This window comes from Alnus glutinosa, chromosome 8 (assembly GCF_958979055.1).
Source record: "Alnus glutinosa chromosome 8, dhAlnGlut1.1, whole genome shotgun sequence".
Taxonomy (NCBI): domain Eukaryota; kingdom Viridiplantae; phylum Streptophyta; class Magnoliopsida; order Fagales; family Betulaceae; genus Alnus; species Alnus glutinosa.
The window spans coordinates 27,999,308-28,013,342 of record NC_084893.1 but is presented as its reverse complement, the minus strand read 5'-3'; the positions used below and the strand labels follow the sequence as shown (position 1 = coordinate 28,013,342).

Sequence of the window (14,035 nt, the reverse complement as noted above, 5' to 3'; positions counted from 1 at the left end):
TTTAATGTTAGCAAATCCGGTGTCAAAATTTATTTGTTTTATTCAAGAAAGGAAAAGAGCCAAGTGAGAAGAATATTGTTCAAGAAATGATCAACTGTAATGTATCTTACGTTGACATTGGTAGTGTTTTGAGCCAAGAGGGGCATCTAATCGCCTTTTATCAGAAAAGCTGTCAGGGTCCATGAATAAATATTTCACCTATGACTTGAGGTTTACGCCATTGTACATTCTTTGAAGCATTAGTGTCATTACCTAGTGCAGAAGGAGTTCATCCTTATCATTGATTATGAGACCCTCAAGTACATCAACAACCAATAGAAGCTCAATTCCAAACATTCTAAGTGGATTGCCTACTTTTAGGAGTTCACTTTTTTTCTTAATGCACCAATCAAGAAGCTTGAATCAAGTTGTTGATACCCTTAGTAGGCAGGTTGCACTTCTTATGACTATGCATACCAAAGTTGTGGGTTTTGACACCTTTCAAGAGTTGTGGAGGATCCTTCATTTGAGAAGATATTTGCTAAGGTGTCTGCTGCTGAGCACAATGATTATGATATTCTTAATGATTATTTGTTTCGTGGTTTACCGCTATATATTCCGGATAGTTCATTGAGAGAACAGATGGCCCATGGCTCGACGTCAGCATAGATTTTGAATTGGGGTTAGCTCGCACTCAAATGAGCATGGATTTTATCCTCGTAGTGGTGGATTTATTTTTCAATATGACCCATTTTATAATTTGTTGGAAGACAATGGATATTACCTGGATTACTCACTTATATCTTTGGGAGATTGTCCGCATGCACAAGGTTTCAAGATCTATTACATCAAACCAAGATACAAAATTTATGAGCAATTTTTGAAAGAGTCTATGGGAAAAAATGGAGACCAAGCTTAAATTAAGCAGTACTGCTTACCACCCCCAAGCGGATAGTCAGATTGAGGTGGTGAATCGGAGCTTGATAAATCTTTTGAGAAGCTCAATGGGAAATAAGTTGAGCAGTGGGACCTGGCTTTATCACAGGCAGCGTTTGCGTACAACCAGTCCAAGAATAGGACGACTTAGCTGAGCCATTTTGAGATTGTGTATATGCTAATGAGATGGTAAATTATCTTTGAGGATTAGTTCATGACCAAGTCAAGAAAGCTATAGAAGATATATAGTAACACCAAGTACAAAGCACAATCCGATAGACACGGACACAAGGTAACTTTTTAGGTTGGTGATTTGGTTTGGATTGTACTCACACGTGATCGTTTCCTTATCAATGAATATAACTAGCTACGGGAAAGAAAGATTGAACCTTGTGAGATTCTACAGAAAATAAATGATAATGCATACCGGCTACGTCTTCCAAGCCGTTTGAAGAACTCCGATGTGTTCAACGTTATAAAGCACTTGACTCTATGTTTTGTTGATGCTGACAAAGAGACTTGAACTTAAGAGCGTATTCTTTTCAACCCGGTGAGACTGATGCAGGAGAATCAATAACTAAGTTGTCAAATATTGAATTAATGGCACTAGAATATCTTGACTAAAATATCTGAACAAAAATAGAAAGGATCATACATAATATTTGAAGAGTATTTTCAGAATAATTTTTTTTTTTTTTTTGTCCAACCACAAGAATTTTGCTTTGTCTCCAAATTTAGGGATACTTTTGTATTTTTATTTTTTATTTTTTTCCAAGTATTTTTTCTGGAGAGGACTCAAAACCTACCCTATATAAAGACAATATCCCGGGGAATTAGGAATTTCACACGTTCAAGCACATTGCACGTAATACATAAAAAGCAGAAAATATACACGACAAAAGTACAAAGAAAGCTTATACACCCACTTTGGTTGAGAGTTTATAAGCTACAAAAGCAGTGCGACCTTATTGGCATACAAGCTTAGATAAGCCACACATTACTTAGACACACACCCATGCATACAAACAGCATAGGACGAAGGATTGTCTAATTTTGGTTGGTTTCTGTTTCACCAGCACCACCGTGTCCTGGGGGACGATGACCACCATGTCCACCATGACCACCATGTCCACCATGTCCACCATGACCACCATGTCCATGCCCATACTTGGCCTCCTCCACAGCGACAGTTTGGACATTTTCCTCTATAAAAAAATGAGTTGAAGAAGTTAAATCACAACGTACATGGCTAATTAAGGTAATTAAACTATACTTATACTTGAAATTAATGCATTTCTAAAACATAAGTGCTTAAATAAATCATATGAAACACGTGAAAATGATGTTCAGAGGGCACTTATATAAATTTAACTCAAGAAAGTAAAGAAATTCACGGGTTTGAGCGGCCTCATCAAGCTCATGATGAGCTGAGACATCGGAGGAGATGAGAAGCAGAACAGCGAAGACAAGACCAAGGAAAAGGAAAGTCTTGGAGTAACCCATTTTCGTTAACAACTTAGAGAATTAATTGGAGACAAACAAACACACTCTAAGAAGATTCTGTGCCCAGTTAAGTGAAGGATGAGTAATTGGTGTAGTGTGTGGCTTTCGATCTCCACTTATAGAACTTTTGAGAGAGATCATAGAGAAAGAGAGAGGTAGGGAGTAGGGATAGAGGTGGGACATCAAAATTTTGTTTAGTTTTGAACTTTTGATGATATATAGGATAGTGTGTCAAGTAAATAATAAAGTCGAAGAGTGAAAAGCCATATGCTTGGGAGGTGAGAGTGGGACCTGATAAGTTTCTTTTCTTATTGCATTTTTACTTTTAGCAAAGAGGAATAATCAATATTAACCAAAAAAAAAATAGATCACTATATATGATGCTCACAATCGTGGGACGTGGCAAATAGTTGCATTCAAAATGATGTGGACCCATCTATCACATTATGTTATTTAGCTTTGATTCCATTTTATGAAAGGATTTATAAGCTAGCTAGTCATAAACTATAATTGAGAATCAATATGTTTGTTAATGTGTTTTGGGTGTTTTTTGTTTGAAAAAAAATATTGTGATGCCTAATAAAAGTGAAAACTGTTTTTATGTTTTGAAAAGTATTCTGCATTTTGACTTGTTTGTTAATATTTTTACTTTGAAAACAGAAAATAAGAATTTCAACAAACTTTGCCAAAAACGCCTATATATGTATAACTAGAGATCAGGTAGGCGAATCAATCCCCAGTTGGGTTTATCTTGCAACCTCGTGGATTCCAACAACCTCTTGATGGAGAACATGACATATATATAATCACATGATAATTAGTAAGTGTTTTTACATATAAAATCAAATTTTATTTTGAATAGTTTACCTAAGATACATATTGTCCTAGGTAACTCTTACACTCTTTGGCAAAAACCATTGAGAAATGATTCTTACACTCATTTCTCACAACAGCCCCACAACAAGCTGACGTGGTTGGTAATATTTTATTATTTTTTTTGTTTTGTTTTCTTTTCTTTTTGTAAAAAAATAATGAAATATTACCAGCCACGTCAGTTTGTTGTGGGATTATTGTGAGAAATGAGTGTAAGGATCATTTCTCATAACCATATATATATATATATATATATATATATATATATATGAGATAACTATTGTTTTAAAAAAAAATGGTCAATAGTTATGTCATGGATGTCCATGTATCATTCTTCATTGACCATTAAGGATATGCTGGTTAAGATAATAGATATGATTCCCTACTAATTTTTCATACAATTATTTTATGTGGCAGATAATTATAAGATAGTTATAATTTTTTGTTTTTATAGAGCCTATAATTTTCTGCCACATAAAATAATTATGTTTTTAATTATGTAAAAAGTTTGAGAGAAAATTATATCTCTTGTCGGTTCTGTAATTGGCCTTCTATTTCATGCAAAACAAATGTGAAAAGACGTGGCCGCAAATTAAACAGTTTAGGGTGAGACTGTCGTCAGCCATTACCTCATCAAAGATGGTTTTTAAATGTTCATGATTTGTTTCTGCCATGTGCTGTTTTTAACGTTTCTGTTTTGATAAGAAAAAAGCGAAGGGAGAAAGAAAAATGTTATCTTCATGATTTGTCGTTGTCATGAATGATGCACCGACAGATTTAATTGCAAATCTATGTGCGTGGTGGAAGCAAAATAAGGGCATGTTTGTTAATGTATTTTGAGAAATATTTTTTTTCCTGGTTTGAAAAAGTGTTATAATGTAACATAAAAGTAAAAGTTAAATGTTTTTTATTTTTGGGTTAAACACATTTTTAGTACCTGTTATTTAAAAATTTTATTTTTTGGTACTTCAGTTTCAATTTGTTTTATAGATAGTATTTGAATTTTGGGAAAAGACTGATTTAGCACCTCCGTCTATTTTTTCATCCAAAATTTAACGGATTGTCACGTGTCTACTCTAAAGTATTGACACGTGGCACAATCTAAAAATAAAAAAACAGAAAATAAAAAATAAAAAAGTTTAAAAATTAAAAAAAAAAAAAAAACAAAACAAAACAAAACCAAAACAAAACAAAAGAGGAGAGGCTCAACCACCCCCATGGCCAAAGGCCAAAAACAAAAAAAAAAAAAAAGTGACGGTTTTAGCCCTTGGGAGTACTGGTTCTCATGCTAAACTTGGTAAACTACTATTTTACCAACTTTAGCATGAGAACTCTTATTTAATATGTGACATCAATCATATAAGATGAACAATATACTACAATCATTAACCCCAAGTGGTTGGCTCAAATGGTAAGAGCTTGGTCTTTGTGGCATTCACATCAAGTCTGAAGTTTCACTACAAAAAAAATTGCATTTTGTCACTTGCATTTCGCCACGTGTACAAACACAGTACACGTGGCGAAAAGTTTGCCACGTGTAAATAGTCACGTGTGCGACTCGTGTTAGATCCGATTGTTACTAAATGCACATTTTGCCGCGTGTACCATAATACGCGTGGCCACTGTGCCATGTGTACTTCAATACTCGTGTCCACTTGGCCACGTGTATTGAAGTACACGCAGCAAACAATCATTCGCGTGTACTAAATACACGTAGCTAACTGCTTCATTTTTTTTAAAAAAAAAAAAAGAACAGAAGAATTTTCTGTTCTTTTTTCACCGGTATTTTCTTTCACCAGAACTACTTTTTTTTTTCCCGCTTGCCAGAAACTTCTTCAAGGCAGGCGTAATCTTCCCCTTCCTTCCCCATGAAATCCAATACAAAAAAATCCCCCAAAAATCCTCCGTCAACCGCATTACCAACAAAACACCAACAAAATCCAAGAATCACCAAAATCGCCCAGTCGCCGAAAATCACCCGGTCGCCGGAAATTAGATTCAAATTACTAACCCATGTTGCTAACCACCACTTTTATTTTTTTTTTAAAAAAAAGGAAGAACATAAATTAATTTATTTTCTTCTTCTTCTTTTTTTTTTTTTCCCTCACCGGAAACTTCTGTAAGGCCGGCGAAATCTTCACATTCCTTCCCTCATGAAATCCAATCCAGAAAATCCTCCAAAAATCCTCCGTCGACTGCATTACCATAAAATTACCAACAAAACACTAAAAAATCACCAACAAAACACCAAAAAATACCAACAATCACCAAAAATCAACAACAAAAACCAAAAATACCACGTCATCGACCACGGCTCATCACTGCCATGGATTTTCCTTTCCCGGCGACGGAAAAAAAACCACTGGCCTCTTTTCCTCATCATCACCGGCAAATTTCTCTGTCACCGACGACCAAAACGAGCTTCTCCGAGTGGTAACGATCCAGTTGTCGTATGCTGGAAAAAAAAAATACAAACAAATTAAAGTGAGACAGAGAAGGACGAGAGACACAGGAGAATTCCGAAATTTTTTTCAGCCGGCCACCACTTGAGAGACGAGAGAGTTGAGAGCTTTTTTTTTTTTTTTTCACAAAGGAAAGGAGAAGGCTTTCCCCTTCTAAAGAGATGCAGAACCTGTAGGGGTTCATCATGTTAATATTTTTTAAATTTTTAAAAGCTAAAAATTTTGAACCATCTCCGAATTCACGCCCATCGGCAAAGTCAAATTTTTACTCGACTCGTATGGATCGGAGGGACGCTTTGCACAGGCCCAGACCATATAATCTTCTTTCAAGTATATTATTAAACTCAACCTTTGTATTTCTTGAAACCTGTTGTATCAAATACCGCTTCATATATTTTTCTCCAATAGGATCACGTATCTTCTTTTTATCAAGAAATCTGGAAGTGCTCATATTTTAAGGCCACGTTTGGTACGTGGAATGAGTATTATATCAGGAAAATGAATAGTTAATTACTGAGAATGAGGAAGAGTGAAATGGAATAATTATTCAAATTTCTTAGTTTGGCAATAACGCATATACCATAATTAGAATTGAACCAAAATTATTAAAAAAATTCACATAATTTCTTATTTTTCTAAAGGAAAAATTGAGTCTTGTGAGGAATTTCCTCAAACACTCGATCATAAGCACCGCAATTTTTGATAGTGTATTACCTCTTTTACAAAGAATTGAACTTGCCTCCACAATATTATGTTAATGAAGAACCCATATAACAATAATGCTATTACAATAATAAATCTTTTTTTTGTTTGAAATAATAATAAATCTTCTTCTGACTAAGTTAGGATCATTTTTCTCTATACTATACATGTAGGTGCCGTAAGGCTGTTAATTAAAAAAATAATAATAATATAAAAGAATTTCAGTAAATTACTATAAGCAATTTGTAGATCGAGGTTGACCCTTTCGAAGTAATTAATTAATCCCTTTTCTTTTTCTATTTTTCTCTTCTTTTTATTGTTCTTCTGAGAGTTAATGTACTCCAAGCTTCGAAGGCAACTTATCAAATTCTTCTTTGTTCTCCTTAATAACCTGTGTCGGTAGGTAGTACTGAATAGGCAAGGAATGTAGATTGGATTGCGCGTACAACTTCATGGAGCGATTTGAGCGGAGGAAGGATATTCTAGCTAGGAGTAGGAGGGGTAATTGCAATTAAGCAAGTACCCGAGAGTTTACGTACTAGACCATCACTTGAAGGTCGCTCGAGCGAACTTTCTATGGGAGAGTTAGCTCAATTGGGAGGACGAGGCGTTAATTGTAGAGGAAAATTCCCGAGTGTTTGATCGACGGTTTGATCAATAGTCGCTCAAGCAGGAATTGCAATAATAGCCTCGCTCAACCTTGGATCAAGCGAACTTAATTTTGATCTTTCTAATAAATTATAGTTTTATTCAAAAAATAAAATAAAATAATTAAGCCAATTGAGAAAACTTTCAATGTGAAGATTATAAGATCACACACTTGAAATGGCTCGGATATTGAAAAAATAGCCCAATGACTCCAATCGAAATCTAGAATGGAGATTGAATAGGTGTTTAATTACGAAATAATGCAGAATTTAAAAACTTAATAACCACGTAATCAATCACCAGATATTATGAAAGCAATAAATTAATCACTCAAGTATTTGATGACAAATTAGAAATTTTTTGAAGAACTCTTTAAAAGTAAAATTACTCTGTAGCAACCAAACTCAAGAAGCTCATCTATTATAAAATAGTATATATACTAAACAAATGATCGACCCGTTTGTTTCTACTATAGTAATTTCACAACTTCTAAGCAATTCTTCATCGAGCTTCCTCTTGCAATTCCGCAACTCTGGTGGTTTGAAGGTTTTATATGAAAAAACATGGTTGTGTGGTTTAACAAAACTAACTCAAAGCGAGGAGAAGAATGAACTCTAGCTAGAACGTACACGTACCTAATAACCATCTCCTAACACACTGAAATATTCTGGTCTCTTGTGCCTTAGAAAATCGTGCATGGGAATGCCTTTAAATAGATCGACTAGGAAAAACTTGGCCACCAAGATTAGAATCTTCAACAGATTTAATGCAGATTTTAAGGTGGCATACGAGTCTAGGGCAATACCACTAATATAGGTGAAAATACAGATTACTGCTGGTGCGGCGTGGCCCCAAGGAATCAATCCATGAGTAAGCAAATTAAAGATATGAGGTGAGGAACATCTTCGAAGCAATAGGCCATGAGAGTTGGCGTTTTTGAGGTATCTTAAAATACTTTTAACTGTTGACCGGCCAGTGAACATCACGAGGCTCTTGCATAAATTGAGCAGAATGCTTCGTATTACGTAATCCCATGAGATGAATTGTTTCTCTAAGAAATGTTGACAGAGGAAATAGAGAGATCACTAGAGCGTTATTGTGTTCAATATGCTGCTCATGAGTGAGAAGATGGCCATATAAATCTTTCATGGAAATTGGATTAATTAATACGAGTGGTAAGAGAGAGGTTACAAGCGGGTCATAATCATCTACACTATAACCTGCGAGGATATAGGAGAGCCCTTGTTCAAGGTAGAGATCAGTTGATAATGAGTTTGCGAAATGTGTGTTTTGAATTGACTGGTGAACATTTTCTCCAGTGTGATCCATACCTCATGCGATGTATTTAAGCCCACAACATGATGAGCTAAAATACTCTCAAAGCTAGCTAGAGGGATGATATATATCATAGCACTAAGGATTAATTAGTCTTGAATGTTGATGATAGCGGGAAAGATAAGTTGGATTTTGTGTCAAAGAGGAAGAACTGACGTTCTTGGAGGAGGCATATATGAATTGAGGAGGACAAGGAATTTAATTAGCCATCAACATAGCCAAATAGCTGCTGATATATCTTGAAGGCATGAGCTGAGCACGCCATAAGAGGTAGTTATCCCTTGTTAATTTGATGGCGATGAATTAATTGATATTAATGAGAGCCTGAGAGGAGTAGGAGATGCAATAAAAGTTGTGATGGAGGAGGCATATTGGGTGGTGGAGAAGAATATGATGAATTCACTGCCAAAAAAAAATAAAAAAAGGGAAAAAAAAAAAAAAAGGGTTTATTGTTCCTTGAAAAAACAACACTATTCATTTAGCGCCGCTTGAATAGCGTCATTTGCTAAACGGCGCTAAACATAGGGTCGAGATTCTAGATTAGCTCAATTTACTGTTCAAACAGCACTAATTAAATATGCTTAAACTCGAACTACACTAATACATACGTTAGTGTCGTTTAGTACTGTTCAAACGACACTAACAATTTAGTGTCATTTCATTTTTCAAACGATGGTAACATTTTAGTATCGTTTGAACCCCTAAACGATGCTAATGTGAATAAAAAAAACAAACAAACAAACAAAAAACAAAATAGGATCCTCCTACTCCTCCTCCTTCTTCTTCTTCCTCTCTTCTTGCAACGTTGCAGGAGATCCTACCCAGCTTTCTCCTATGCGCGTAGGACTAGTTTCTTTGCAGGCCGGAGAAGTTCTTGCGCTACTTCTCCTGCACGCAGGAGCTTCTCCTCTCTCTCTTTCTCTCTCTCCCTCAAACACATTAAACTAAAATATATAACTAATTTTTTCAGCCCCAAAATTACTGTCGTTTGGGAAGCAAATGGAGCAAAATTTAAATTAGCGTCGTTTGAATAGTAACAGCAGCAGCACTCTAACTATTCAAATAGCACTAAATTTAAATTTAGCGCCGCTTGAACAGTACAAAACAGTGGCGCTATTGAGCACCATTTAGTACAAGCAACGCTAAATTAAATGACACTAAATCACTGTTTTTTTTAGTGATTGAAAGCCATAAAAAGGGAAGTGTGTATTGTGATATATAGTTCTGATGCCGAATAAAATCATACACTTGAAGTGGTTATAATGCCCCAATCATTAAGATCGAAGGGGCCGCCCAGCCGGAGGGGTGGGGTAGGGTGTTTTATCTCTTTACAACAATAGTAATCCTAAGTGATTATATAAGTGGTACGGTTAACTAAAACTAAAATACATTTGAGATCGATTGTGTCAGTCAAGCTTCTCATCCTTTTAGTCGTTGATCTGCGCACATTGGCCCCTTGCATGTGGTTTATCCATTGAGTGATTTGGATGAACTTGTGCCTCAATAAAGATTCCCTAGCTCTTTGAAAATTACATTGGATGAACTGCGATCAAATCTATTGGACGTGTACTCTTCGTTCTTAGACTCTTAAGGAATACTAGAGCATCTCCTAGTGTACATCTGCAATGGCATAGATGTAATTTTTTTGATTAAAAAATTACATTTATGCCATCCAAAAGAATATAGATATAATTTTTTAATTATATCTATGCCATTCCAAATGTACATTAGAAGAACATCAGGAGATACTCTAGCGTTCCTCTAAACTCTTTGCATGGATACGTCCCTTCTTATGTCATCTTGGTGTTGTAATCCACCATCATATCCTGAGAATAAATGTGAGCATTAGCCATTAATTAAGTTACACAATCGTAAGAAACACGATAATAAATGAAAAATATAATATTGTTGATCTAAATATATAAGCTTAAATTTTATAATTAAAGGATAATTTAATATATTATATGAAATTAAGCTGCCTGATCACTTGAAGTATGGTGAAGTATCAATCATTTTTAACATGCATTTATATGACCTTGTAGCTACAATTTATATTAAAATATATATATATAAGTATTGATACAAAAATTGTAAGCTAATTAAAAATTATTATTTTAGCAGTGCGTACTTCTCCATACGTTTGGTTCAACCTCTCTTTCAACAAATGGGTACAACAAGTATAACATATTTAAATAATTAAAATTGAGTTCAATCACGAAAGCGTTAATGTTCGAATTCAGGAATTTAACTTTCCATACCATATATATATATATATATGATAAACCATGGTTATCCTACAAACTTAAACTAATTAATAGAAATGATAAATTAATATTTTAACAAAACTTCTTGGTGTGGTTGATAAAAAGTCAAAGAGTGATATATATATATATACAAGAAACGTGGGCTAATTGGTTATGGAGCAATGCTAGTGACCATTGTCGGCAGTTGTTGCCCATGACAGTGGCTATATATGCCAGCGTTCACTGACAGCTCGTTTTTCCACAAAATATATGCACATATATATATACATATATATATACTTGCCACATTTTTCTTGTATCTACTTTTATATTCATTTCTTGAATCGGTCATCGATCGGGTGGATTGAAATAATAGGCAAAGGATATCGATTGAAATTAAATAATAGGAAAAGAAATGCAAGACATTCTTGTTAGGTTTTTAATTCGCCTAGCTATTTTGTAATCAAAACAAATGTATGAATGTATATATATCTTGGTGGGATACGTAGTTTTGTACTTAGGGTTAAGTGTCAAAATTCTTCATAAATGTCAAGTGAACAAGATCTCGTTTGCAAAGTTGTTCGCAAATGTCCGAACAAGCTCTATCAAATGGACTTACAGTACGTGTGCTTCATTGGCAAAGTTGTTCGCAGATGTTCAGGCGAGCTCTATTCGATGGACTACCAGAAAGTCTTGTTCGCAAATCCATTTGCTCATGTCCGGACGCCACTTTGAAAGATTAAGTCACAGAATGGTTCGTTCGCAAATCCATCTGCATGTGTCCAGACGCGACATTGAAATAGAATCCTCGGCTCGCAAACGCTTCCATTGAGGTCTGGATGCCTCTAAGGTTAAAAGCTTGAAACCCTAGCCATGTCTAAACGAGCTTGCTAATTAATACGTTTGGATGCCGTCAGCTAATTTACATGATTTAGAGTTCTAATTGAACTAAGAAGCTGGTGTTTTGGCCCGGGGTATTTAAGAACTTGTTATTCACGACTTTCAAGGGCTAAAGCCATTATTTTTGTTGAGCCAAGAGATCACTTCACGATGGAAGCTTCAAATTTTGACAAGACTCACTCGTGTAGTTTGAAAAACCATACACATAGAAAATTATCCCTCACCCACCGGAATTTCAGAGTGTGAGAGGAGATCAAATTGAAGACCGTACCGGCCAAAGTTTTTGAGCTACTACGGTAAAAATTAACAAACATGTTTTTTGTTCGGTACAATTAAGTAAGGATAGTTATAAAGGTTTTGTAATATTGTTCGCTTGTAAATTGTGGTTTTCATAAGTGAATTGATTTATTGAATTTAGCTGCTCAGAATGTTTTACTTTTAAATAGTTTTTCAAAAAGTTTTACTTCGTAATCAAAAAATCTTGTGAATTATTTACTCTATGCTTTATATGATTTTGGTTGGATGTTGTGTGGTAGATTACACTATCATTGTGATCAACACTTATTCACCCCCTCGAGTTGTAGATTAGGATATGAATAGAACTTTCAATCCTGACACCATAGTGGGGATTTCACACCTTCAAATTCAAGCACATTGTAATAGATAAAAAGCACAATACATATGAAAAAAGTAGAAAGATAGAGCTTATACAGCTTCCCATGCATGTGGTTGAGAGTTTATAAGCTACACAACCAGTGCGACCTTATTGGCATACAAACATAGATAAGCCACATATTACTTAGACACTCATGCATAGAGATATAGCATAGGACGAAGGATTTGTCTAATTTTTGTTGGTTTCAGCTTCGGTTTCTGTCTTGCCAGCGTCACCGTGTCCTGGATGACCGTGATGATCTCCTCCCCCATGATGATGACCTCCTCCCCCATGATGATGACCTCCTCCCCCATGATGATCATACTTGGCCTCCTCCACCGCGTCAGTTTTGACATGATCACCACCATGTCCTCCATGTCCACCACCATGTCCTCCATGTCCACCATGATGATGTTCATATCCATGATGATGTTCATATCCACCATGCTTGGCCTCCTCCACAGCGTCACTTTGGACATTTTCCTCTATAAAAAATAAAATAAATAAACAAAATACATTGAGCTCATGAAGAAGCTAGTTAAATCACAACGTACATGCATGGCTAAGGTAAACTATAATTAAAATGGAAATGAATGCATTTATAAAACATAAGTTCTTAAACAAACCTCATGAAACACTTGAAAATGATGTTCCCTAATTTTGTAAAACAAATGTACGTCACTATTGACCATATATAATTTCACGACAAGTTAAAGTTGTACAATCGAACAGCGTTTAAATGCATTAATTTAATGATGTACACCTTTGAGACGAGCCTAAAACACCATGTTTAGAACAATAGTGCTCAAAGAAAGTAAAGAAACTCACGGGTTTGAGCAGCCTCAGCAAGCTCACGAGCTGAGACATCAGAGGAGATGATCAGAAGCACAACAGCAAAGACAAGACCAAGGAGAAGAAAAGCCTTGGAGTAACCCATTTTTCGTTAACAGTTAACGAAGAGCTAGGATTGAAGAACGAATTAACTCTTAAGATCGATGATTCTCTGTCTAATTAAGTGAAGGATGGTTTACTGCATTGTGGCTCTCCCTACTTATAGACTAGTCTTGAGAGAGAGTAGGGAGGGAGGTAGGGCCCCAAAAGCTTGCTTGTTCTTTTGATGATACTGATAGGATCAGTGAGCCAAGTAAATTAACATTGGAGTCCGGGATCGAGTCAAGATTTATTTATTTTTCATTAATTTAGCAAAAAAAAAATGATACATTACCCAAAGAACAAAAAAAATGGAATTGGATCTGTATGATGCTCACAATGTTGTCATTATACAAAGTCAAGGTTTAATTCCGTCTAAGATTGAAAGCCGTGGTTCGTGGTTATCAAAAGTGATATTGGACCCATCAATATTACATTATTTTGTCTCCATTCCTTACGAAAGCCTTTGCATGTTTAGGAATTTGCGGAAAAGAATAAATAATGTTATAAATTATATTTTTATCTCTTAATTATTCTATAATTAACTTAATTATAACTCATGATATGCGTGGGTTTTTGTCTTAATTTCTTCATAAGAAATCTCAAGTTGCCAAAGCCATGTCTTCCATAAATCAAATACATAAAACACAAAATTACGTCTTATAACACATTATAAATAGGAAAAAACAAAACTTTTCTAAAAACAATTATATATATATATATATATACACACTATCAAATTATAAAAATAAAAAATTATATTTAAACCAGAAAATATGTTTCTACCGCTATAAATTGATTTGCTGAGTAGCCATTCCCACCGGCCTTTAGATCAATTCTCTTAAAAATAAAAAATAAAAAACTTGGTT

General features: G+C 35.0%; 2 protein-coding genes across 2 annotated transcripts; both read right to left on the bottom strand.

The window, feature by feature from the left end:
* Positions 1-1,755: 1,755 nt before the first annotated feature.
* Positions 1,756-2,589, bottom strand: LOC133875249 (cold and drought-regulated protein CORA-like). Its single transcript, XM_062313301.1, has 2 exons — positions 2,310-2,589; positions 1,756-2,120 (listed from the first exon to the last, which is right to left on the bottom strand). The coding sequence occupies exons 1-2, from the start codon at positions 2,416-2,418 to the stop codon at positions 1,963-1,965; spliced, it is 267 nt and encodes an 88-aa protein (XP_062169285.1). The 5' UTR covers positions 2,419-2,589; the 3' UTR covers positions 1,756-1,962.
* A 9,621-nt stretch (positions 2,590-12,210) lies between these two features.
* Positions 12,211-13,397, bottom strand: LOC133875248 (cold and drought-regulated protein CORA-like). The gene is made up of 2 exons (XM_062313300.1): positions 13,065-13,397; positions 12,211-12,721 (listed from the first exon to the last, which is right to left on the bottom strand). Exons 1-2 carry the CDS (start codon positions 13,171-13,173, stop codon positions 12,426-12,428), a joined length of 405 nt encoding a protein of 134 aa, XP_062169284.1. The 5' UTR covers positions 13,174-13,397; the 3' UTR covers positions 12,211-12,425.
* Between the last annotated feature and the right edge of the window lie 638 nt (positions 13,398-14,035).